General features: G+C 41.9%; 1 protein-coding gene across 1 annotated transcript; it reads right to left on the reverse strand.

Annotated features, from left to right (window-relative positions):
* Positions 1–1,948: 1,948 nt before the first annotated feature.
* SLC18B1 (solute carrier family 18 member B1) lies at positions 1,949–26,635 on the reverse strand. The gene is made up of 14 exons (XM_090039318.1): positions 26,488–26,635; positions 23,195–23,334; positions 21,366–21,461; positions 18,877–18,950; positions 17,955–18,102; positions 13,974–14,130; positions 12,651–12,787; positions 10,335–10,436; positions 8,851–8,942; positions 7,165–7,260; positions 6,268–6,342; positions 2,913–3,006; positions 2,765–2,814; positions 1,949–2,511 (listed from the first exon to the last, which is right to left on the reverse strand). Exons 1-14 carry the CDS (start codon positions 26,513–26,515, stop codon positions 2,445–2,447), a joined length of 1,356 nt encoding a protein of 451 aa, XP_089895444.1. The 5' UTR covers positions 26,516–26,635; the 3' UTR covers positions 1,949–2,444.
* Between the last annotated feature and the right edge of the window lie 236 nt (positions 26,636–26,871).

Raw genomic sequence — 26,871 nt, forward strand, 5'->3', positions numbered from 1 at the left:
GGTCATTGAACGTATTCTCAGGACCGTTTGTGCTGTGGTTTGGTGAAGGTGATGGGCAATATGGGGGTGGGGTCTCTAACCTCTGGGTATAAGTTGGGCTTTTCTATGGTGCTGGGGGAGCTAGGAGGGCTAGTCTTGGCTGAAGGTGGTGCTGAAGGGGGCGGGTATGGGGGCAGTGGCAGTGTCGGAGCAGGGCATGGTTCAGCGTCTTTGTCGCTGGTGGGTTCAGGAATGGCCCTTAGGGCAGTCTCTAGAGAGGACTGTTGGTTTTCTATCATCTTGAGGGCTGTGAGAAACCGTTGGGGCTCATACCTATCGCTGAGCTTCCCGGAGGTGCAGGATTCATGGAGTGCCCCGAGGGTCTGAACAAGTAGGCTGTGTCCTGGTCCCCCTTTCATGAGAGCTGGGGGCTGCCATCGGGGGTCTGTAGTACTCCCTGACTTTTTAACAAGACCGTAAAATTGCTTTAAGGCTCAGGCAGGGTTGTTGTTGGGGTCAAGTGGTTTCTTTATCCCTTTTAACTTAAGGGCTCAGTTCTCATTTTTGGGCTCAGAGAGTAACCCCACGCTCCTTGAGACTGTTTATGCCCCAATCCTGACAATACCTGAGACTTTTCGCTTCAATATGACAGTTATGCTGAGGTGATTAAGAAATCCTATGATATTAAAATGCCAGTAGGCAGCTGCTGGCAGTGTAATCTCACCTATGGCCATAGGCGAGTGGCGCAGAATGCATGCCCAGTCACCTCTGGACGTTAAAACTTCCCACTTCTTATGCCCTTGAGTCAAAGATACATAACCCTCAATTTGGGGACCACCTGAGTCACCCACGACTTGGTGGTAATTACAATGGTGATACAAGTCGTTGTCAGTGTCGACCGACTGATCCTGCCACAGACACGGGCATCTTGTTCATGACGCCATGTTGCACTAGGTTGAAAATGCCCAGCTGTGTCTAGAGTCTTGACTAGCCACACCAAGGTCACCCGCAATTTTGAAAGCAAGGGGCCTTGACCTGAACCCCGTGACTCAATGGATGTAATTTCCCGTTTAGCTGTTTGTAGTTATTTTGATTATGTTTTGATTGTTAAATGACCTTTTAAGAAATATGAGCCGTTGACCAGGTCTGAGACTAGGGCCCTGGCCAGCTGCACCAAAACTACTCGTGGTTCTGAAAGCAAGGGGCTTTGATCCGAACCTCGTGACCCAATGGACATCGTTCCCCAGTTTTGATTGTTTGATTATTGTGTGTTGTCATAGATTAGTATTATATAGGAAATCATTTGCTTGAGTTGTCAATATTTTATAGGTTAAAGCCAAATAAATATTGCATATTAATCATAAACTGCATCCTCATTGGTGTCCAGCCAATGAGACTGTTTATGCCCCAATCCTGACAATACCTGAGACTTTTCGCTTCAATATGACAGTTATGCTGAGGTGATTAAGAAATCCTATGATATTAAAATGCCAGTAGGCAGCTGCTGGCAGGGTAATCTCAGTGAGAGCTTCAGTTTGATGCTCATTATTCTCAAGTTTGGAATGCCCTCAATTTAGCAGGAAATCAGAAGTCTACTCAATTTGAAATCTGAAATACTGGTTTGTTTATCATTTGAAAGCTTCCAGCTACTCTCAAGAAGCAAGGTAGGACTAGATGTAGGCGTAAGCTATGCAACTTTTAAATAATAGCAGAGCACATAGACCCCAATTCTACAAACTCCCTCTTCATTAAGAGCCAAATTCAGCCCAGGTATTTAAAACAAAACAAAAAACCCCCACTACCATACATCGTTTCCAAGCTAAATAGAAACATAACATTTACATTTCATCCTCCCATCATCCAAGATTGGTCATTGCTGCCCACTCCCTGTTTGTTAGGAAAGGTCTGGAGATTTCAAGCACTGGCAGAAATGGGAGTATATAATCTTGTTTGGCTCAAGAAAACTCAATAACTTAGAAATTCGTTATTTTATTTAAAAGAGCATTGTGCTTACAGCTTTGCTATTTCAACATTTTAGTTCCTCAGTCGAGAAGTTTTGAAAGTTTTAAAAAAATTACAATACAGCATAGTAAAGCTGGAGTGACAGGGGGTCCAGAAACAGTCCATGGCAGGTATAAATGTAACACATGCTTTTTACAAGGTACCTAATATATCTTCAGTGTACAGTACAGAGAAGAGTTTAACAGGGTGACCTCTCTCAGTTATTTATAAATTCAAGCAGTCCACAGCAGGACTGTTGAAGAGAAAGGCAGTCAGTGTTTAATGACAAATGATTGCTTCTTAAGTTGTGTAGTTATATATGAGCAAAAAATAAACCAAATCACTATTTATTATGGGAAGATGCATCTTAGCACCTCTAGAATTGTTTGATACCATGTTAAGCCCACTTGGTTTCAGCATTAGGTTAGCCACAAATAAAAGAGCTAGTCCAACAATGTTCCAGGCTATGTTTCACTGCCCAACAGATGAGCTCTTTCTTCATTTGTATCAGGAGGATTTTGTAGGTTAGACCTGTTTATTGGGCAGGGAAGGAGAGAAGGAAGGAGAGAAAAATAGAAGCATGTTAAAATTGTTCCTTTAAAAAGTAAATAAAAAACCTACATACACCATAAAGTTTGGTCTGTGCCACAAGAAATAGTTGAAATTATTTCACAACTAGGCTGGTTTTGAAAAAAGAGCACAACTGAAATCCTGATTTTTCTTAATGGGACAAAATAAAACCTGATTTGAAAAAAGGAAGTCAAGAATAAGAGTTTCACAGTACCTCTTTCTTTGTGAAGTCTCAAGAACATAGAATATTCCAATTCCTAGTCCCTTTAAGAAAACAGCCATCAATTATTAAAACTTTAATTAATGTAACATTTTTCTACAATCACAGCAGAGAAAACCAGCAAGAACACTTGATTACTTACACTCAGTAATGGCCATCCTCCCTGTATGGTTGCAGCCCATTCAAAACCCAGCCTTTCATTGAGTAATCCACCAAGTGTTGGTCCTACAAAAGATCTGAACATATCAAAAGGAAAAAAAATATGAATACTTCATAAAAAGTAATATTAAAAGCACTACAGTTATTCTTCATCAATGGCTAAAACAAGATTATCAGGTATCTAGCTTGTTTACTGCTGAGACATCTCCTGGCAGAATCAGAAGTGATGCATCAGCACAAAAGGTGTTCAAACGGAGGTTCTTCTCTTAGAAACTCAACACTTAAACAGAGATGATGTCATGTTTCATTGAGAGAGTTACTGTACATAAGGATTTGCCTTTCAGTTGGATCTTCTGGAATTCTGTGTCCATAGAGTCCTACCAATTTCACTGGCATTCTAGAAGCTGTCAGGACCTGCACTAAGACCTCAGTACAGGAGTTGGTTCTTAGGTTTATGTCAGTCACCATCTTAGAATCTACTCCAATCTGACTTCCATCCATAATGGTCTACTAAAGTTACCCTTGCTGATATCCCCAGTACCTCATCCCCTTGACAAGACAACTCTCTTTGATGGTAGGTCAAGCTTTTCTAAAAATCACGCTTCCCTTGCCTTCTGAAAACCTACCCTTTCCTGGTTCACCCCTAATCATTCCTTCAACATTTCTTTTGAAAGAGCCTCCTCATCCCTAACCCTACAGTTTTGTGAAGTTTGCATACAACTCTGCTCTCAGTCCCTATTCTTTTCCAGTAATTCATCTAGAAACCCAAATTCAGCCACCATTTACCCCTTTACACCATACTGAAATCCTTCTGCCTCAACTTAAATCTCAACCAATATCTCTGATGTCTCTCAAGCTTCCTCCTCCCTTCCTCCTTTTTTAAACACACACCACCAGGGACAACCACAGCATCCTGGCCATCACTTAATACTCATAACTTGGGCATCAACTTTGATTCTGACTTCATCCCTTGTCATCACAGGACATACTACAAAAATCTTGTAGAGATTTTTTGAACACCTGTAAGATATAGCCTTTCCTGTCTAGACAACTCTTGTCCAGACTCTCATTATCTCAGTTACTACAACATATTTTTCCTGTGGTCTTCACAAATAGTCTTTCCCTGCTCAAAGACATTTAGAAAGCTGCCACAAAAGCCACTTTCCTAGCCTAACATCTACCCTATTACCATTTTCTTTGTATCCCTTCACTGGCTTCCTCATTCCCTTTGCAAATAAGGAACAACCTTCATGCTTATCCATTATTATTTGGCTGGCACCATAAGTCAACTCCTGCCTCTGATCAGCCCATACCAGCACCTATTTATTAGACTTTTTCATACAGCAAAGGAGCTTTCCCCATGGTGGCCCCACAAACATTCAAACTACGCCTAACGCTTCATTATTATCCTTCAAGTGCCTCAACTGTTTTATCCCCATGACACACACCTCTGGACAACAGTCAGTCTACTGGTATGTTGCAACTATTGCCTACTATACAAATATTGTCTCAGTTTCTTTGAACTCCCCTGTCTGTCTATATTCATCTGCTACATCTTGTACCTTGATGATAAGCTCTTGGAGACAGGTATTACATTTTTGTTCTGTGTTAGAATACCACTGTGTACACCAGAATGCTAGCACATAGGCAGAGCTCCTAATACACTGAGGTATTACAAATAGCATCTTACTGCACGAGAACAAGAAATGAATGACAGAGAGAGCAAGAGAGAGCTCAGTGTTATTTCACAGTTAAAGCCTGGAGAAGCATAAAACATCCTGCTTGTATTAAACTTAGGCCTAGGGGCTCCAGTCAAGGTGCTGACAGACTGTACCACAGAAACAAGATAGATCAGATGGAAAGAGAAAGTCTGGGGTGGGAAGGAGGGTGATGGCAACAGTAAATCCAGGAGTTAGAAAATATTTGCAAAAGGGTTATGAGGTTGCTTTTAGCTTATGAAATAAACTATATGGACATGTCTGTCCATAACTTCTAGGGACTGCACTTTGTGGCCCAAAAGGTCTCAAGTCCTCTCTCCAATATATATCACCTAAAGTGCAGTACAATAGCAAGGGTAGTGCCAATAAAAAGTGGCTGCTGCCAGCAGACATGCGATTGCAATTGTGACTGTAGTGGTGACCAGAAGTCGCTACAGGCCCTTGCACTGGACACTTGGCCATGTCCCTATGCTACTATAAGCGTGCATCTAGAAAAAGCAGTGGTTTGCTTAGGGGCAATGCTGTACTTTGTTTATTATGACCCACACTGGCCAGAACAGTCAGCACCCCAGTCACTATGGGAGAAGTGTTTGCACTTATGTCCTTAAATCCTGTGAGGTGCCATTGCTGAAGAATCAGGTAGGCTAAAACTCTGGAAACTGCTGCCCAAACCTAGTATTAACAACAGGACAAATGCATGCAGGTTGGGCATGGCCCTGACAGTGTTAATCTCATTTTCCTCCAGCTTTTACTTACTCGGTGGTTACATCCCAGTGAGGAACTCTGTACTTGGGCTTCCCAGGCTGCCCAAAATATACCTATTAAATAGCATTTAAAGATAACCCTCCAATAATGAGATCCTATGGACATGTCTACACATTTAGTTGTGTTCCTAAATTTAATGCACCTTTGCTTAAGGTGCATGAAGGCAATACAGGCGCACGTCTACACGTGGACCCACTATTGTGCATTAAGGCATATTAAATTTAGGTACAAATAGCTACGTCGCATTAGTGCATGTCCAGATGCACTAATGCACATTAACATGGTGTGTTTCCATTGACATACACAGCGTTACTGCACATTACCACTTCTACATGCACTCTAATGAGGCTTAGCTATTCATGCCTAAATTTGATACCTGCTTGACGCAGTATCAAATTTAAGCTCACGTAGCCTTAAATTGCCATTTTTAAGGTGCATTAAGGGCATGTGTGTGTAGACACATGCCCTTAATGTGCCTTAAAAATGTTGGTTTTAGACTAAGCCTGCTTAAAAGAGATATGTGTAAGCGTGTCCTATATATGGAAAATAATAAGGAACTCTGAATTTTTCATGCACAAAATCTAATTTTGGGGGGAGAGGGGGGTCTTAAACTTAAAAGTCATCTTGGATTTGGGTAAATATGGTATTCAGAATCCCCTTGACTGAGAAATGACTCAAGACAGACCATGACTACTGGCAGCACTTTGGTAACAAGACTTTGAACCAAAGACACCAAAGTGTCAGAGGGAAAGAATTAAGTGTTTTTCTTTAGTTGCCATTTAAAGGCCAGCAATAGTATTATAAGATGGAAAAAGCATAACACTACAAGTATATAGAGAATAACTGCATACCTACCCAAGTGACCACATTGCACTGAAGAGCCCCGATACCAGTCCTAACAAACTTAACCCTTCTTCAAATCCATTCTCACTGCAGAAAGATAGACATGGGTTATTTGCAGGAAGTACAATCAATTGCCTTTTAAATGCTGAATTGCATAGGTGTATTATTCCAATAGGAAAATACATGGGTACCCATTACAGCAGACAGAAGCCCCTTCACATCCTGGAGCCATGCCCATAAGGCCCCTTGCACCATCTCTTAGAAGAAGAAAGGTAAGGCAACGCTACCTCTAGGGCTTCAGAAGTGATATTCTCAGCAACAGTGTTGCCTCCTTTGACTGTATGATATTTGATTACTTATGTCATACCTAGCCTTGTGATGAGGCACATAGGAGGGCAGAAACATATGGGCTGGCAGTTAAATGGACCTTAAAAATGAGGGAGGCCCCTTTGTGCCACTTTGCCTGGATACTGAACCAGGGGGATCTCAGTCTACTATGATACTGGCATGTGAGACTGTACTGTATGTAATCTTGATTCCTGTTGGTAGAATTATTGGTGCACTGTTACATAGAAAGCCAATGGTATTTGTTGGGCATTATCCTTCTTATGGATCTGAACTAGTCACACAAGTATTGTGCCTTGCTATGAGATGGAACCCAATGATGTTACCAAATTCCTTTAAAAATGGGTTATATTTTTAGAACTGCTTTTTTGATTCAGGGCCTCCCCTGGCATTCAAGTAATTTATTTCAAAACACCACACAAACACAATGACGGTGTGACTTGTGTACTTCTGAAAGTGTTACCAAATAAGGCAGCTGGTAACCATTCCCTATGAGAAGTGTTAAATTTGCAGAGCTTCCCTATAACAGTAACAGTGAAAGGTGTGAGAGATGGGAACACTTACTATGCACAGCTGATTACTTCAGGGAATAGTGGGATACCAGTCATCCCAAGCGAAAAGCCAATCAAAACCAGCATAAGAACAAACATCCAGAGTTGACTGTCAAATAAGCATTTAAAAGTGATTCAGTAAATTAAAACTGTTTACTTTCTCCCGTCCCCCAGATAAAAGTCCTAGTTCAATTATTTAGGACTCCTGAAATAGTCATCCATTATTATTTCCTGACAAAGCCATCTGCATGTTACTTGTCAGTTATCAGGTCCACATTTTATATGCGATTCTTTCTTAAGAATGTTGCTTAACACTGAAATGAAGTTCATAAAAGGAATATTGTTAACAAATACAGAATTTTTAAATATCAAAATAAACTCAGTTTAAAAAAAAAAATGGTTTTCCCAACTTCTTCCCTTGCAAATTCTTCCAGGGCTACAAGTCAAACCGTGGTGTTTGCTTTATTGTTCCAATAGTAAAGATTATGCTGTCCAAAGGCTGCAACCATATACCTATGTAGACTGAAGTGAGAAAGATCTGGACAGTATTTTACTAATGTCTCTCTTTCTCCTCCATCAAGATAAATTAGGTCTCAAAGATTCTGACAAGCTCTACATATTAGCATCCCTACTGTCAGTATCATTTCATTTGCCATAGAGAACACAACCAAGACAATGGGGTTGCAGACAATATTCACACTTCTCTTTACAGTGATTTTACAGTGAGACAGCTATTTCAATGAAATATCCCAGTGGGAAAAGGTACCAGCTCATCTTCAGTTAACTACTTAAAGTCAACTCTATCTTTCACTTGATGCTTAGCTTAGCTAGCAACTGAGACAAAATCTGTAATGCCTTATCTAGATAGACAAACTTCAGCTTTTCTTCCCACCATAGTAAGGATATATCTTCAGTTAGTTTTGGTGCTGCACAAGTCACAAGAGGCCAATTTGATTTCACAGTTCTACTCATCCTAAAAGTTACATTTTTATTTTCCCATCTCACATACAGTAGATACAGCTCTGACCAGGCAAAGTAAGCAGATCGACTGGGGAAAAATGTCATTTTCTCTGTAGATTGTGTTTTGTTCTTTAAGTAAGATCAATGTCAATTACTATATTTTTTCCCATTCAACACATTTTCCCTTCAAATTGGTGTATGTGTATTAAGTGAAGATGCTGATTTTCTGCCTGGGGTAGGAGCACTGTGCTTTGATTTCTAGTCCACAGTGCAGCAGCTATTGCATTATTATTCAGGCAACTGAAGGAGTCAGTTAGTCTAATGTCTTACTGTTCTTCACTCTAGAAGTGTAACAATCATATCTTCTTTTCAATGGCCTTGATATTCCACTAATCAAGTTAATCTTTCTTACAGGAATTTTGCTGTTTGCTAGCTGCACTCAGTCCCTCCCCTCCTATTTCAGAGCCCTGAAACCTCTCTCCTTTTTTCAAAATTACAGATACACACCTGGAGACCTGTCTTTAGCAGCAGCTGGGGTTTTAGCTTTAGTCAAACAGAAAAGGAAAGTCAAATTAGCTGAAAATCAGGCTCTGCCCTTGCTCTATGCAGCCATAACTGTTACAAATTTTTTTTCATCATTTTACCTTTTAAAAACAAGGTGTGTATTATATTCTGGGGTGTGTATACGCAAGAAAATATGGTAAGAATAGCTCAGAGAAACAAAGCAAGCAAAGTGTACCTTTTAATGTGCAAGACAGGAGCAGGTCCTAACAGGAAATAGCACAGAGCTGTCAGTAAACCCCCAAAGACCATTAGCCATTTCCTTAGGCGCTGTGGGGAAAAAAGCAAAAAACTCTTAAAAATGACAAATGTCAGCTACCTCATATGCAAATATAGATTACAAGTAATAAATTTATATTAAGTCTACCTATCTATGTACACTCTGGCAATTGAAAAAAAGTAAGAGAGATGGGCAGGTATATCACCTATAAGCATTTATACACATACATTTTCATGCCCAGATATGCTGGAGATCTGGTACATTGGACTCAATTAATCAAGTCTGCTCTGCATGCAAGCTGACATGCATGGCACTGCGTTGCTTGTAATTGTATAAGTGGCAAAACGCACGCCAGCACACAGAAAATGGCAGTAGCATGCTTTTGAACTAAAACACATAGATGTTTCAGTTCAAAAAGCTCACTGCCCCCTTTTTCTGTGTGCTGACGCACATTTCACCACTTATACAATTGCAACTGATGCAGTGCCAGGCGCTTTTCATAGTGACCGGAGCTGCAACGCTTTCATGTGTAAAAATGCCTCTAATGTCTACCATGCCATTATAATCGGTTTTTTGGAGCTAGGTCACAGTTGGATACATTTCTTTTTGCAGAAACTTTCCTGCTTCTCTCCCAAAAGAAGCTAGATGATGAGGTCGAACGGTCACAAACTCCTGCAAGACCATTTCAGGCTGGACATAAGGAAGAATTTCTTTACTGTCCAAGCCCCCAAGGTCTGGAACAGTCTGCCAGCGGAGGTGGTTCAAGCACCTACATTGAACACCTTCAAGAGTAAATTGGATGCTTATCTTGCTGGGATCCTATGACCCCAGCTGACTTCCTGCTCTTTGGGCAGGGGGCTGGACTCGATGATCTCCTGAGGTCCCTTCAAGCCCTAATGTCTATGAAATCTATGAAATTTTCCTGGACACGGTGAATATTCTTTCCTTGTCACAATACAGTAAAGGTCATTATAAGCTTAATACATGCCAGTTAGCTGTAGTTATAGTACCACAATATTGCCTCTTTCAAGTATAAGATGCTGCAGTTGTTATAGTTACCAGATGAGATTTTAGAATTTGCTACCTCAATCCCAGCTCCCCTCCCCCCCCCAGAAGAGTTTATTACAGAAGTAGTTTATGGGGAAAGACTGAGACTCCACAAATGTTTTGTCAGTACTGAATCTATTAATTTCTGTGCCAGTGACCTCTACCCAATCAAGTGTTGTTGGACTGTCACTCTCACGACTTGCTTTCTGCCACAGAGGTGCCAATGTACATCTTGAGCTTACGAAGCCTGTTCTTTTGTCCTTGGGAACTACTATTTAGGTGGCCAGCTGTTTAGTAGGAAAGTGCTGCATATGCACTTCTGGCAAGGACTACTTTACAAGCTGTGAAGCACCATGTCTGTGGTATGAATCCAAGCAACAAACAGTGACACTCACCGGCATTTTATCACTTAAGACTCCAAGTAATGGTGAAGACAGGGAGTAGGATACTGCCAAGCCAAGGAACACTAATCCCACATAACCAGCTGGTAATTTGAACTGTAAAAACATGAGAGTGTTAAAGCATTCCACAAGAACCACATTTTAGTTTAACTGGCAGAAATCACTGCCCAAATTATGTTTTCCAGTAGTCTGATATCAGCTCCAAGCCACATTCTCCCCTCCAGCTTCTACCAATCCAAAGATCAACAAAGTTCAAAATTTGCTTTCGGTCCATTACACTGCCAGGTCTAACTCACCTATTACTGAGGTTGGTATTTAAGTGGTGCCAGAATTATATCTGATATTCAGTTTTGCTGTTAGTTAATAATACATGACAAAAGTTCATCACTTCCAACCAAGTAGATGTTACAGCATTGCTTGCTTTTGATATATTCCTTTTAGATTCTAAAACTGCATGCATTTTCAAGAGAGAAACTGAAAAGGACTTCTAGGTGGCAGGGATCCTAAATCTTACCCTTTCCAATCCAGGGTTCAAATCCCCATTTTAAAAATCAGGTAGAGTAGATTTTGAATACGATCTCCAGCCTCTGAGATGAGGGCCCTAACCAGCATACTACAAGGTATTCTGAGGCATTCCATATTGCATGGAATACATTCATTCAGACAAAGGGCACGAGAGCAGAAATGACACTGCTCAGCCTGGTGGTGGGGGCACTACTGGAAGCAACCTCTTAATCTAGCTCTACTAAATATTTATTGATCTCATTCCACTCCTCTTGAATGGGGGAGAGACTGACAGCACACCAACCAAGAATATACCACAGTATGGTGATCAAGAAATTATGTTTGGAGACAAATTGTAGGTTCAAAGTTCCTCAGGAAGTGGAACAAATTGAACCTGATCACCTTCATGCTAGGGGAGTGTGTGGCCACTGTGCTACTGAAACAAAGGGGAACAAATAGCAGAAGCCTCTCCACCAATAGCAGTTTTGTAAGTTTAGGCCTGGACATTTTCTCTCCAGCCATAAATATTAGCAATTGTCATTAAATAGTACAAAAACAGAGTTGTCAAGTCAAGATGTATCCAGCACATTAGCACAGACTTTAATTTCAAACACCTCAGACAAAAAAAAATGTTTCTATATGTTAGGGAAGTTAAAATCTGCTAACATGTGAATTTTGTTGTTTGTTTTGCAACAACTTAAGCCATTTGCATTGCTAAAAATGAATATGGAGCTAAAAAGCAACAGTTCCATTAAATCACAGATACAGGAGTTACTCCTTTTGTCTGATAGATGAAGTGCATGAGTACAACAATTGCTTGCTGTGTGAAAGTTAGTTTGATTTGCTCACATAACTGAAAGCTTAGTAAACTGGAAAAAGCACATTTAAGAGAATATTCATAGGTGTCAGCTGCCTGTGATGCCAAGTCAGTAATACAGGACAACCCTAAATAGTGAGTTGCCGATATCATATGAAGCTAAGTTAATACTTACACAGTAGGACTGTGAAAAGCTTTGGTCGCTAATTCAATTTGGGGGAGATTTGGCCTGATTCAGTGGCTGAATCGCCAAATCTGAATCAAATCAGGAGACCCATGAATTTCTCCAAACCAAATTGAAAGCCTCTGATTAGATTTGGAGAGATTCGATGATTCAGCCGCAGACATAGCTTTATATGTTTTTTCTGCATACCTCGCACGGCTTATGAATGCTGAGATGGTGGGGTGGATGGAGTATCTCACAGGAGCGCAGGGGGTCCCCAACATGCTTGGCAGTGCACCTGGAAGTGGACCAGAAGCGCTTCCAGTCCACTTCCAGGTCTGCTGTGGAGCACGAGGGGGACCCCCCCACCTCGTGACTGGTGCCTCCTGGGTCTGGAGAGGCACTTGGGGTCACCCCGTGGACAATCACTGAGCTGGAGGGTGTGGTGGGAGCCGCTGCCAAACTCCTGTGGGATGCTCCATCTGCCCCATGATCTCAGAATTCATAAGCCATGCCTGGTACTTCAAGGTATGTAGAAAAAACATTTCAAGCTGTGTCTACGGCTGGATCGCTAATTCTTCATATCAGAATCAAATCTTCAGATTCAGATTCAGCCAAATCAAATTGGGACAGTGATCCAAATCAATTAATCGAATTACTGTCCCCTGAATTGGGCTGAATCTGAACACGGCCCGCTTCACACACCCCTATTACACAGTAAGAGCAGTGAATATATTAGAACATTTAATCTGAATATCGTAAAAACAAATACTTCAAGTTTGTCACGTCATTAAGTAATTTAATCTTGCACATTAAGATGACTTACCTTCTCTGAAACAAACAGTGACATTGTGGGATCTAGAAAACCCAAGCATCCACTTAATGAAAATATAGCAAGACACAGAAGTACAACTTTTGGCAAAAGAATAAGCTTCCAGAATGAGTCCTTGCTAGGGGCTGAATCTGTCTCAAGAGAAGAAAATAAAGAATATTTTTTGGTAGTTCAAATTATTGGAAATACTCATGACCCATTTTCTTTCTTCCCGGATTTAATGCACTTGCCCTCCCACTCTGGTAAAAGTTGATATTAGGCAAAAAAAAAGAAAAATCTTTGAGGATCATTCCTGCATAGACTATCAAGATCAGGGGTTTCCAGCCAGCCAGGGAAACTGGACATATTAACAAAAGTGCAGGCTTACTTTTTCCTACCTGAATCTCTAGTATTGCAACACTTAAACGTGTGTGCAGTTTCACTGGGCTCAGTGAGACAATGCCCAATGTGACTACTGCTTACAGGCACCAACAACATCACTGGTTCAGTAAACTTCCAAGTCACAGAAACCCAAAGCTGAATACAAAATAATCTGAACTGTGTTCAAATATGGACATCTTCTGAAGACAGACAAACTGTCAAAGTGTTACTAACCACGGTAAGCAGGATACAAAAGCAAGCACTTCCTTTCGGGAACTTTTTACAGAGCCTTAGAACATTTAAGTCATAGTTAACTTACTGCCCCTATGCAACAGTGAAAGTGTCATGCCCTGGCATGACAACCTTTTTCCAAAACCAGACTCTTATTGTTACATAAAACTACCGTCAAGCAACATTTCATCATAAAACTGGGCCATCTGAGACTTGATCTAATGAAATGGATTCACAGACTCTAAAGTCCTAGGCCTCAAAATGCAGCAAATTCTTGTTCACGTATTAAATACATCTTGCAGTACCCAAGAACCTCTCATTCCATCAACGCAGGTCTGATTTTTCCAGGTTTTGTTACTCATGTGCTGTCTATGGTACATATTTCTTAATCACAACACCAATATGCTTCAGAGTAGCCTTGCTGATACTGAGCAAAGACAACCGATCTTTTACACACGCTAAAGCTAAGACACATGATGCTGAGAAAGTCTCAGTGCATTTTCATACAAGAGCACTACTGTTTGCAAACAAGACACAAAAAGTTAGATTAATTTCAAGCCACCTACACCCATTAGTTTCAGTTACATCAAACAAGTGCCTGATCCTGCTCTATTGAAGTCAGCTGGAGTTTTGCCACTAACGTGATCAGGCTGTAGGGATAGAAAATGTCTTTTAATTTCCTGTCTTAAGCTTGAATCGCTGACCCAAGGAGGAAGAGAGGCCTACCGTATTTTGGTAAGATGTACATGTTCAGAGGCACCAGGATCAGCACTACACATCCTAGCACTATGAAAGGGATTTCATAGCCAAAGGACTGATACAAAAAACCTCCTAGAGGCGGGCCAAGCACCAGTCCAAGCCCTGAAAAAATTTCGAGGCTCCCCTAAAAAAAGGGGGAAACAAAAAGGAGAACAAGTGTCAGTTTGTGGTTTGTTGAAGAATTCAGACACAACAGTGATGAGGAAAACTACTTCTAACAGGAGCAATTCAATGTGGTTAGCATCATTAGAGGGAAGACAGATTCTCAGTCATTGGAGTAAAGTCACAGCCAGCAACAAGAGACTTTTAAAGGCCAGGGAGCAAAGGGAACGTGAACACTCTCTGAAAAAGCTATTTGAGCCTCTTAGCTTGCATTGTAGCCCAAATGTGGTTCTTGCTTTCAGTCTTAGCCACTTTGCTGCCTAATAGGCCTGGCTCATGTAGTACTGCACACCCAGTGCTATCCTCTTTACCCAGTACATCTGTTTGAGGGCCAAGAGTAAAATAACTAAATTTTCTGAATACAAATTTTCCGAATACAAATTTTCTGAATAAAATGGCATCAGAATCTCAGAGAGAAGCATGAAGCATACTCTGATGGCTATTTGCCAAACCAGCTCTTACAAGTTGCCCAAAAGTTTTATATAGAATTGTCCAGCTCATCCTCTGCACACATCCAACTGCTGTAAGTTTAAGATGACCCCCCCCCCCCCAACAATTAGATTCTATACATGGAAAATTTATAAATTTTTATAATTTTCCACATACAGAATCTGATTATTGGAGGGTCATCTTTAATTCATCCCTTCCACTGCTGCAGAGAAACAAATAGTGGGTGTGCAGGTGGTATGGGGAGGTCAGGCAGCTTACCTCCTTTGCTTATGCCTACCCCCCTGCCACCTCACAGCCTCCAGACCTCCTTCCCCCTCTTCTCCTCCTGCCCCCACCCAAGTAAGGGCTGGAGCCAGAGCCGCAGAAGCTGCCAGGCCCCACACCACCCTTGTACGCAACTCTAAGATGAAGGACTTAAATGTAGAGAAAATCTTCATCTTAGAATTGAGTAAACACAGAAAGTCTAAATTACAATACAGATACATTTGGCTCATTATAGAAACAGAATAATATGGTTACTCCCATCGGAGCAGAACAAGATCAAAATGACAGTGATCTACACAGACCTGGTCTCCTCTGGTTACAATGTTACTCACAATTCCTTAGACAAAGATACTACCAAGGAAAATAAGACAATATGTATTTGTAAGTTGTAGATGATGTATACAATGTATACAAGAAGCTGTAATTGATTTATCTATACTAGCAGAGTGAAAGCAGAGAGGTACTCTACTGGGACAGCTATCCCTATATAGGAAGGAGAATAACTATTTTAAATGTATATATTATATTAAAAAAATAATAAATATTAGATATTAAAAAGTCACCTTTTAAGAATAAAACTACCTCTAAGTTAGGACTTTTACCAGCATAACAATATTGGCTTTAAAAAACATACACGCATCAGGACAGATCCGGGGGGAGGGGGGGGGGGTGGACCGGGGGAGGGGTGGAGACATGCCCCCAGCCAGTACTGCTGTCCCTGGCTGATCTGGGTGCTCCTTTCCCACTCTAGTTGTGAGTTTTGGCTGAAAAGGGTGCCAGGCTCAGCAGGCCACAGCAACAAGTGAGCAAGTTCCTTCTTCCAGAATCTGCTCCCTGCCTGCCCCTCCCACATAGGTATCCCCCAGTGGCTGGGAGCAGGGTATAGAAGGAGAAACTGCCGTCCCTGGCTGATGCAGGCACAGGGGGAGCCTGAAGCCACTCCTGACCAACTCCTGCCTTGCGCTGCAGGAAGCAGCCATAAAAGGGAGCTGGACTCAGCTGGGGACAGCAGCAGCAGCGCAGTTCCTCCTCTCAGCCCTGCTCCTGGCCAACAAAGGACAATGGGGGCAGGGGGGCAGGTGTGGAAAAGAGAAAACTGTATGCAACCACTACTGTCCCTGGCTGGAATGGGGCAGCAACAGGAACCGCCACCCCTCCATACCCCAAATTTAGCTGGGGATAGCTGCAGCAGTGTTTGTTGAGGCAGTTCCCCCACCTTTGCATGGCTGTTTCCTCCTGATTGTCCCCTGCTGACCTAGGGGCTCTAGCAAAGCCTCACTCCCATCCCCTCGTAGTCTAAGGGCCAATATGCCTCACCCACTTTAGGAAATCCTGGATCCACCTAAAAGTTATATTGGCAACTTTTGAGCTAACTCTAAGGTTGGGAGTTTTTTTGTTGTTGTTTGGTTTTTTCCTTTGGTTGGGTTTTTTGTTTTTTAAGATGAAGACATTATTTGTGCTTAGAAGTAAGGAGTACAGTGTTGTATCAGAATATAGAGGGATATCAGTTTTCTTTTTCTAAGGTAGAAATTTGATCTTTTTCATTTTTTTAAACTAAGCTTATTTGACTTTCCTAAAAATAATCTAATCATTTTTTAAGTTTACTATTGAATTCAGACTGCAAGGCGAAATCCTATTCCAGGTCTCTAGCCATATTCACTTTGACATCCCTCATCCCCTTGCTTTTAGAACAAGATACTTTGTATCTTCTACAGCTGCAACTGTCCAACAGTATAGGTAATCTGTATCTTTCCCTTGAGAACAGATATTGTCTAAAGAAAACATCCCTACCCCATTCCACCCCTTCCCCCCAGACAAAAAGAGAAGGAAGCAGCTACTTCCCTACTAGTTAAAGTACAAGATGGAAAACAAGACAAACTTTTCTCCAGTCATTTGCTTCAGTTCTTATGAACGGATTCATGTGGCTGCCTTAAAAAAATATTTCAGTTTCTTTCCAATAATATTCTATTCAGGTTTGAAGAAGGCCATTAGTGCAACATCATTATTATATTATATATGAAAAACAGATTAATCTATACGTCTCCTAAGGGTTTTTGCTTCCCTGGCTCTTCCTAATATTCTTGTGTTACTAAATTAGTTCATACTTGTATCGTTATTGTTCTACACCCAGACCTGCATGATTTTTATTACACTGGTCTCATATCTAGTCCTTCACATTTATATCGTTTTGTTTAAGATGGATAAGCTTGTAGACATTTTACACCTCGGTGGATTGGTTTAAATCCAAGTCAAAAGCAGGAAATCTTGATTTAAATAATTGACTTATTTTATTTTGCATTTGTACTTTAATCTATATAATTACTGTTCTGAACATAGTGCTTCCTCTTGGCTACCCAAAGTATCAAATTATATTTCCATTTTCAATTTAAAATGCCCTAAAGCAGTGTTTTAGGGTCTTAATTAACTAAAATAAGTAAAAGTATGTACTGGATAAGAACCCCCCCCCCCCCAAAATATTTTAAATGTAAAACGAATTTAGCAAAATACAACTCTAATGAGTAAAGTAAGCAGGTTGTCTTTGGTTACCATCTCTTTCAAGATTTCAGAAGTAGTAGATCTCATCCCCTTGCATCTGATTTTTATTTATAGGTTGAGGAGGAAGAAGAGCCATTTCATCTTTCCAACCCCTGTTCATTCAAATTTTTTTTTTTATTAGCAGTGAAACTGAACTGAATGAATTAAGAGAAGTTGAAAGTGTTCCCTGTGCACTTGAAGAAGATACCCCTGTAAAAGCTGGGCACTAGAATATACTCTGATTCTAGTCATTAGCCAGTGACTTTCATCAATTCAGTGGTCCAACTTGCTTTAAAAGTTTAGCAGTAAGCACTCAGTGCTTGAATTTTCAAAAAATTATTTCAATAGGTTCTGTTAAAGCCTCTACTTGCACTGGGGTAACAATTTCAAAACAGGTTTGTTACATTTGCTATTTATATAAAATAAAACAGTAACAAATAGGTTTTTATCCATCCTGCTTATACTGACTGCAAGTATGATTACACATTGCTCTGAGTATTTGTCATAATTTGCTATGATGTCCAGTTTTGTACATACCAGTACTGTAGCTATGTTATTAGGAAAAGCATTTGCAAGGATAGAAAATGATGCCGTCATTGCTGCAGCAAAACCTATTGCGTCCACTGCTCTAACCAAAAAACACAAACCAATGAATACTGGTCCATCAGGCACTTTGTCCAGCATGCTGAAAGAGTAAACAAAAGAATCCTTAAAACATGACTGTTCAATACCTGTGGCAGCATGCTCTAGTGGCTGTTGCACACAATTACAAGTGAATCAGGGAGAGTCATAGTCCTTTTATTGCTGCAGTCTGGGCAAGTCACTCAACCTCTCTCAAGTGTCCTTGCCTGCTTTTTCTTCCTTGCCACCAAGAAAAAGAGAATGCATATGTGAAGAAGGATATCCTTCTTTCCTCCTTAAGAAAAAATTCCAGGACTTTCTTCTGTTGCTCCTTTTAGCATTACCAAACACCACTGTCATGAAACTGACTCAATTTGACTGCTTTAAACCTACATAATATGAACTAGGACCTTTTTTTAAGAGGTGACTTGCAGGCAAAATGTAATAGGCAGTTGTCAGGCAAATCTTCCCATTTGCAGTGGACTTTTCCCCAAAAGCCTTCCTATTTGGTAAGGCTGGTAAGCTGTAATTTTTACTACCATACATAATCAGATATTTTTTTTCTCCAGTAAATATGACATTTACTTGCATTTATATTCCCTTCCTTCCAAGAACTAAGTGAGCTTTTTAACCCCACAAAAGTAGGAACATTTTTTTCAAAGCCACAAAAAAAAAAAGGCACAGAGAAGTTAAGTTATCCACTCAAGATTAAAAATCATCCTTAAGATTTTCCAGCTCTTAGTCCTTTGTTTTAAAACAAATCTATTTTTTCATGCAAGTCAAATACACCAGAATTTTCATGCTAGTTGGAAGAGACAAAGGAAAAAAAATGACTCACCCAAATAGAATAGTAACACACCCCGACGTAAACATCCCAGCCACAAACATGAACTTTGCTCCAATCTGTACAAGCTGAAATTGAAAAAAAAATTAGTTACATGTACTTATTGCCTGTTCAATAAAGTTTGAAAAAAGTCATTGATGTAGCTGAGAAACTCCATGAAAAAATTATAAACTGGAGAATGTGACTGTAAGTAACTGGCTCACTAGCACATCTAAGAAAAATCTAAATGGTTCAATAAGAATAGTACCCTAAGAAATCCTTGCTTCTTACTAAATGGCTACCTGATTTAACCTAGTTTTCACCATGGCAACTCCCTGGTGCTTTCGACTGTCACAGTGCTGCATGCATTTCTAAAGGTGATATAAGAATGACACACCTCTACACATACAGGGTTGCCAATGGCAAGGTATCTTGGTGGTAATAAACTTGTTGAACAGCTATTTTAACCAGCTTCCCCCTTCATCAGATATCTAGCAAATTACTGATTAAGAAGTCTAATCTAAAACAACTGAGCAGATACCACAAGCTGCACAAGCCCCACAAGACAGTAAATGCAGGCTCTGTGCCAAGTTGTTATCCCGAGGTGACAAGGGGACAGAAAAGGGCTTCTAGAAGCCGGTTTAAAAAATAACTAACTACTGCCTTTGAAGTAGAAAGCTGTAAAGCAGTGGATAGTAGGACTTGCGCAAATGAATGCACTTCCTTTCTCCCATTTCACAGTACTGCTAGACTGCCAAGATAGCACAATCTGCATTCATAACATAGCCTATCAACTGGAAAATGGATGGCATTAGGCATGGCCCTGGGCTAAGTCTGGCAAACACAGCCCTAGTGGGCTTCAAAGTCTATTCTGCATCCTCTCAATGCAAACGCACATTCCTTTTTTGTTTGTTTGTTTGTTTGTTATTTTTGGAGAAACGGCCCTGATACTGCAGCAAATTTTACTGAAGCCAGAATTCTGCTATGGACTATCCACTTCTCTCCCATTAACACTGAATTGTGCTCTTCACACCAGAGCACTTCTCAGCTATAACGCAACCCCAGCAGACAATTTATACCTGGGAAATGGAGGAAAACACTTGCAGCTATTTTCAAATGCCCAAACACTGTGTCCAAACAAAGCTGGCTGTGATTCAACCTCCTGGCTTAGCAAAAATATGAAGATGCCAATGGATGTGGGCAGAAAGCAAGCAGGTACAATTAATAAGTACCAAGTGAAGCAAGATAAACCCACCACAGAAGAGACAAAAATGTCTTCCTCCTCCAAAGATCATTGGTTTGTTCTAAATACCCTTTTTATATAAAGAAGCTTTCCTGTTGGAGTTAGATGTTATGACTGCCTATACACATGCTCAGGGGTGGCAGGGGTGTTTTAATTAGAATGGTTCCCAGAGAAACAGTAATTCAAACACCTCACCATCAAATATATTAAGCCCTTGCAGGCTTAAAAATGGCTGTGGGACGCTTTAGCTAACCCTCATTCTATGAGGTATAGATAAAGCACCCCAGCAGCCATTTTTAATCATGCTGGGGCTTATACACCTGATGGGGAGGCCACACTGGAGCATCTAATTAGAACCCAGACCATCACATGTATGGACAGCCTACAGGTTTCACTCAGCTCTTCTTGAAGCAAATAACATAGTAATTTAAAAAAACCCAGCAGGGTGGTGGCCCTGAGGTGGCCTGTGTACCCAATTAAACATTTGAGGTAAAAGCCATATATTTTTGTTTAAACATAACGACTCATCAACAGTTGGGGGGTGGGGGTTGCCTTGAAACATTACAATTCTAGCACAAATCACACTGGCTATACAAAATCTAGTAACTGTAAAGAAAGCTTAAGGAGATGGGAGAGTTTTGAAAGTATTGTGGAAGTGTTTCACAAGACCTCAACAACGATTTGCCTGCTGTTTTGGTAGTCCCATAGCAATACTTCAGATACAAAATAGCAAAGAGGAAAGCTTTGATCACAGCATTTCTGGAGTCTACTCTGCTAATGTTTTTGACTTCTTCCTTTCCTTGGAGGTCAGCCTGCAAGAACCTTGTTTTGTTTTTTTTAAAGCCATAACAAAGCAAATAAACAACCCCCACCTCAAAAAATCCTAGCATTCAGACCATCATTTTTAACCCTCTGGCTGGTTGTTCAGCCAGATAACCATGCTTTTTATTAAGACAGCTTACTGCAGTCTGAGGGGCAACTGCTGATTATCATCACAGAGCTGGACTTCCTCCCTGTTTGTGTCTGAACCTTTGATGCCAATATGAACAATGAAAATTACAGGAAGAGGCTGTCTGGTTATAATTGCTAGAGGACAGAGAGAATACATCAGAATGCCCATGTCAACCTTCCAAGCCACTAAACAACTTATCTTTTTTTTTTCTTTGATCACAGAAATGGGTTTTTGTCAGTTGGAGCTCTTTGCAAGTTTGTTAGGAACTATTCTATAAAGACAGTACTAAAACTCTTTAAATATACTTACATACTTTCCTAATATTAAAGAAGTCAAGAAATTGAATAAAGCAAAGCATCCAAAAATCATTCCAACTACTGTGTTACTGGCACCCTTCTTCAATGCCTGTAAAAGGAAATATTGTGACAGCCAGACTTAGAACAAAGGACAACAAAAGTGCTGCTCACAAAGCAAAACATTACTACTAAGTTAAATCACTTCTACATCATTTTCATTCTTTACATTGCACAGATCACAAAGAAAATTCTTAAAAAAAAAGTAACAGTAGGGAAGAACACAGAAATAACAGTAACAGTGGCAGTTTTAAACCACTATGCGTCCCCCCGACACCCTCTGTGCCCCTCCTACCCCTAGTTTGTCAGGTAGCAGGACATTACAGAGGGCAGAACTCATTCGGTAAATATGTACACAGATGGCCAGCACATAGATGTCACCTGATCTCAATACCCCTTTTGCAAGGCAGCAGCACAATAAAGTCTTCTGTCTTCACAGCATCAATCCCTTGTCCCTATATTCCAAGATATCATAAAGGGCATTCTGTCACAAGTATGAGAATGTGTATTGGGCAAAAAGAAGATAAAGTGGCCCCACAGACGTTATCTGGAAAAAGAGAACATGCTTTTCTTTCCCACTGGAGTTACACTAATAAGCATGCGGAGAGGGTAGGGGAAAGAAATCCAGGGCAGATCCAGTGCTGACAGAGATAGGGAATGCTGGCTTATACATCCTACTGTCTCTACAACATTTGGGAACCATCTTTGAAACACAAAGCATCTGGGTGGGAACAACATGCTGCCAACATTCAGGGAGAAAATCCCGAGCCCTCTTTACCACACATAGCAGTGAGCTGGCTAGCAGACATTAAGAGATTTACTCTGCAGCAGCAGCAAGAATTCTGTGCCATCTGAACATCACATAAGCTGACAGGCGAGCAGAGGGAAAAACTGTTATAAAGAAGGCAACACACCAGAACAGAACCAGGGCTAGGTACAGACATTCAAAAAGTCCAACACAGAACTGATCCAAGTTACATGGTTTTCTCTAAGCAGTGTAGTTTAGATTGGTAGTGACCAGAACACATATTTGCCCTTTGGTGTGGGGGGCAAATCTTAGACCAGGTTCTGCCATTTTTAAACCAGTCTGTCCATTCCAAACTTCTACTATGGGTATAGACTGACTTCTGATAATTGATAACAGTAAAAACGTACCGTCTATATTCGGACCAAGTCTGCAAAACCTCCTATGTAACCTCCAGCAAAATGCTTTTGGCCTGTCCGTTTTTCCATTCCCCTCCCACCAATTTCTCAGCTTTACCTTTAGAAGCAGCATGCTGTTTGGGCAGGCATCCGTTTTCACCATGCATTTGTACACTGTGGGCATGTCTACACATGCATTTTAACGCTTAGTAACCTATTTTACTGTGCGTTAAAGTGCACGTAAAAAAAAAAGTGGTTACGCTAGCACACAGTATAATAGGCTACCACACATTGTGTTATTTAAAAACCAGGAACATTCATTTCTACGTATTAAGGTAGCCAAATGCTCTTTTCTTTAGTACCTCAGGCCATTTATACATGTGCTCCAGAACTGTGCGTGTGTGTGTGGGGGGGGGGTGCCTATGCCTTACTCATGTATAGGCACCCTCACATTGGAGATACTAAATTTAATGCACCTTAAAAAGTGCCTTAATGCACATGTAGATGTACCCTGTCTGGCACAGCTCACATTGCACTGGTGATGCTGCAACACAAATTTAGTTAGTCTTCTTTTCTTAAGAATTTAAAAGCTACATAAAATGCAAATAATTGTACAGCTTGCCAAGTTAAATACTCATTTACCTCTCTTGGAAAAAAGGGTCCCAGGATTGAATAGCATATCATTGAACTGAAATTGATAGATGCTGTTGCTATAATTGTGAATAGTTGCTCTCTGGTAAGCCTGCTGGACTCTTCGCTGAGCACTTCTGGCCCCCCATTCTCTTAAAATAAAATGTTTGCATTAGAAGATCATAAATAGAGGTAAAATTTGCAAGATGCATATGGGAAGCATGGAGAAGCAAAAAAAACATACAACCATGCAAAACACATAAAAATAAATAAATTACTCATGGTGATCTTGAAATTAATAATCCAAGATAAGGACTTAAAAGATAAAGTTACTTTACAGTTCCGCCATTTACAGTTCTAAAGCTATGATTCTCTTGATATAAATTATACAATTTTACACATTAAGGCCAGCTGCAATCCTCCAAATTGCATCCACAGAAGCCCTTTGGCTTCACTAGGGCTCCATAGCTTTCTATACACAGAACATCTTTCAAAAAAAAAAAAAAAAATCACCCATCAACATAATTCACTCAAGATTAACAGGCTTATTTGGAGGAATAAGAATTTCCCACATAAATACCTGTTAAACAGGATCACAGACCGTCAGCCAACATCCAAACATATGTAACATGTGTGTGCAGATATACTATATATGCATCTATGTAATATATATTTTACACACACACGTTAGCATTTGGACATTGGATAATGGACTTTGACCCTGCAGTATTTATGTGTACTTATTCCCTCAACATATATACACGTACACATACCTGCATGCATCCACCCTTACATTTTTTTAAACATGCTGTAAAACATGCTCCTTATCCCTTACACTTTGATGTTTTCCACCACAATCAGTTCACAAACATACATTCAAAGTCCAGGTGGAGATCATCAGCCTGTCTGCTCCTCAAGCAAAGCTTTCAGCATGGCTTGGTTCATGGGCAACTGGTGCCTCCTGACTCTAGGGGGGTACCAGTAGCCGATCGGGGGGGTGGGGGGAGTGTTCCCCAGCAGCTGATCACTGATGGGGGAGGGTTCCCCAGCGGGCAAGCACCCAACCTGGAAGCACCGGCATCAAAACTGGAAGTGCTGCCAGCACTTTTTTTTTTTTTTTTGGGGGGGGGGGGGGGCTACACTGGCCAGCGAGAGCCAATCTCAGGGGAGGCACCTGGCTCTCCCATTCCCCCACTATGCGTCACCTTCATCCTGGTTGCATTGAAGACCTGTGCCAGGCTATTGATGATGGCTTGCAATGGATATCAAATGGAAAAATGCCACTTTAGCCTCATCTCTTTATAGGTTGCTTATAGCTTGTTCTGTCATTAGGTTGCTGTATTCCATATCAATAAATAAATGCATTGCTTTTAACTTTACTGCTGCTTTTTGCTCAACCTCTGGACTCCTAGAGCAGTGTTTCTCAACCTGTGGGTCATGGTCCAAAAGTGGGTTGGAAGAATGTATGAAAGGGTTCAAACAAACTTTAAAAATGGATTCTTCCTTGCAGGAGAAAAAAAAAGGGGGGGGGGGGCAGGGAGAGGGACTCGTGGCTCTTCCTTTGCAGGCTGGCAGAGTTGGGGTTCCCACACCCCACACAGCCATCCCTTGCCCCACACACTGGGGGGTTGGGACCTAAGGGTGGGGGGCAGAGGATCAGGAATGAGGGGCACATTGGAACTGACCATCAATGTTTACTAATGGGTCCTGATACAAAAAAGGTTGAGAACTGCTGTCCCAAAGCAAGACGAAGCTGTCCATCGGCTAGACTGCTGCTACAACTTAAAGAACTACGGCCCTGCCTGACTTCCCAAAGCAGCCCTGACATTTCTCCTTCTAGAGGCAACTTCATACCAGAAAAAAAATCAGTAAAGCCATGAAAAATACTGTGTTCCCCTTCCTCCAAGGTGCATTACAGTCCCTGCTCAACAAGGGCAGCCTCACCCCAGACATGGAAGAGGGTCCTTTAGACTGTGTCTGATGGGTCAGGTTTTCGGGGAGTCACAAAAGCCACTCAAATCAATCCCTTTATACTCTTTAACAGACCACCAACCCCCTTCTGTCCAACTTCAGGGTAGCTTTCACATGAAGAGCAAAAGCCAGCAGGGCACAGCACCCTAGGACCACAGAATCATAGAAAGTGAGGGTTGAAAGGGACCTCAGCAGGACATGTTCCACTGGTGGGACTCAAAGGTTGTGTAGGTGGGACTTCAATTCATTGCTCAATTGAAAAATAGATCAGATATTCAAATAGATGAATCAACAGATTCAAATAGATGATTCAAATAGATGTTTATTGATTCAAATAGATGAATCAACAGATCTCTCAAACAGTGCAATTTTGTGGTGTTTTGCTTTTATCATGGTGGGACCAGGGGTTTCAGAGAAAATGGTTGGTGGGACACAAGGTGCAAAAGGTTGAGAAGCATTGATCTAGTGAGTCCAACCCACTACTCAAAGCAGGACCATGCCCAACTAAATCACCCCAGCCAAACCATTGTCTACCCTGGGCATAAAAACCTCCAAGGATAGAGTCCACAACCTGTCTAGGTAACCTGTTCCAGTGCTTTTCTACCCTCTTAGTGAGAAAATTCTTTCCTAAAATCTAACTCAAACCTTTCCTTGCTGCAATGTGAGACCACTGCTCCTCGCTCGGTCACCTGCCACCACTGAGATGGTACCACAGGCGAGGTGTAGGGAGGGCACAGGGGCATGTGCTCCTCCCCAGAGCACTGATGCCCCCCCTCACAGCAAGCACGCTGGCTAGTATGGGGGCATGGAGAGTGCTAGTGCCTCAAAACCAGCCACCAGCTGGCTGCTGGGGGGACCCCTGCCCTGGTCACCAACTGGCTGCTGGGGGAACACCCCCCCCCGCAGACTGAAGAGGCCGCAGTCACCCATGAAATGTACCAAAGAGTCCGAACAAACTTTAAAAATTGATTCATTTACAGAAAGAAAACCCATGGACTACCATATCTTTTGCCTTGAGAGGTTCCAGCCTGCAAGGAGCTGCTCGCCCCCCAACCCTGGCCTACACCGCCCCCCCGCCCTTGCCCTACAGCCCAGCAAGCCAGAGCCTCTCGCTGGAGCCAGTGCGAGAAGGCCAGGAGCGGGAACAGGGAGGGAGGCGGTGAGCAAAGGCAGCAACGGGACCGCAGCGCAGCCTTCGGGCCAGCGGGGCTGGGAGCAGCGACCCAAGGACACAGGATATTGCCCACGAGGCAGCGAGTTGCACAAGGGCAGCGGAGACCGCAAGGGGGATTGCGAGGGGGAGACCGCCGCCCGCCGCCTCCCGCCGCTCCCACCTGGGGGCTCCGCCTCTTGGCTGCTCATTCCCCGCAGGACGCGCTCGCTGCTTCTCCAGGGGAAGCCGAGGCGCCGGTCGGCCGCCTCTTATCCTCGCTCCGCGCCGGGAGGAGTCGGGGGCCGGCTCTTAGCGCTGTACTGAGCATGCTCCGCTTGGCCGCCTGCCGCCGGGGGTTGGCTGCGAGCCCGCGCTCCCTCGGGCCTGCGAGGTGCTGCGGTGCCGCGTGCCCCGCTCCTTCACTCGAGCGGGAGCAGAGATGGGGCTTCTCCCCCTGTCAGTTTGTTACCTTCTCTCCTGTCCAGTTTTAGAGCCTGGCAGAGACCTGCTGGGCCCTACCGCCCTGGCAGTGGCGGGCAGCAAACTACATGCCTGCCTGGCTCTG

This window comes from Crocodylus siamensis, chromosome 1 (genome assembly GCF_052110815.1).
Source record: "Crocodylus siamensis isolate JL-2025a chromosome 1, ASM5211081v1, whole genome shotgun sequence".
Classification (NCBI taxonomy): domain Eukaryota; kingdom Metazoa; phylum Chordata; order Crocodylia; family Crocodylidae; genus Crocodylus; species Crocodylus siamensis.

Excerpts from the sequence above, each read along its gene's own strand:
- SLC18B1 (XM_090039318.1), bottom strand. The coding sequence starts at position 26,515 with ATGAGCAGCCAAGAGGCGGAGCCCCCAG. Across the intron at positions 18,103-18,876 it reads TGTGTTACTATTCTATTTGG|CATGCTGGACAAAGTGCCTG; the intron begins GTGAGTCATTTT and ends TTACTCTTTCAG. Across the intron at positions 10,437-12,650 it reads CACTGTTTGTTTCAGAGAAG|TTCAAATTACCAGCTGGTTA; the intron begins GTAAGTCATCTT and ends ATGTTTTTACAG.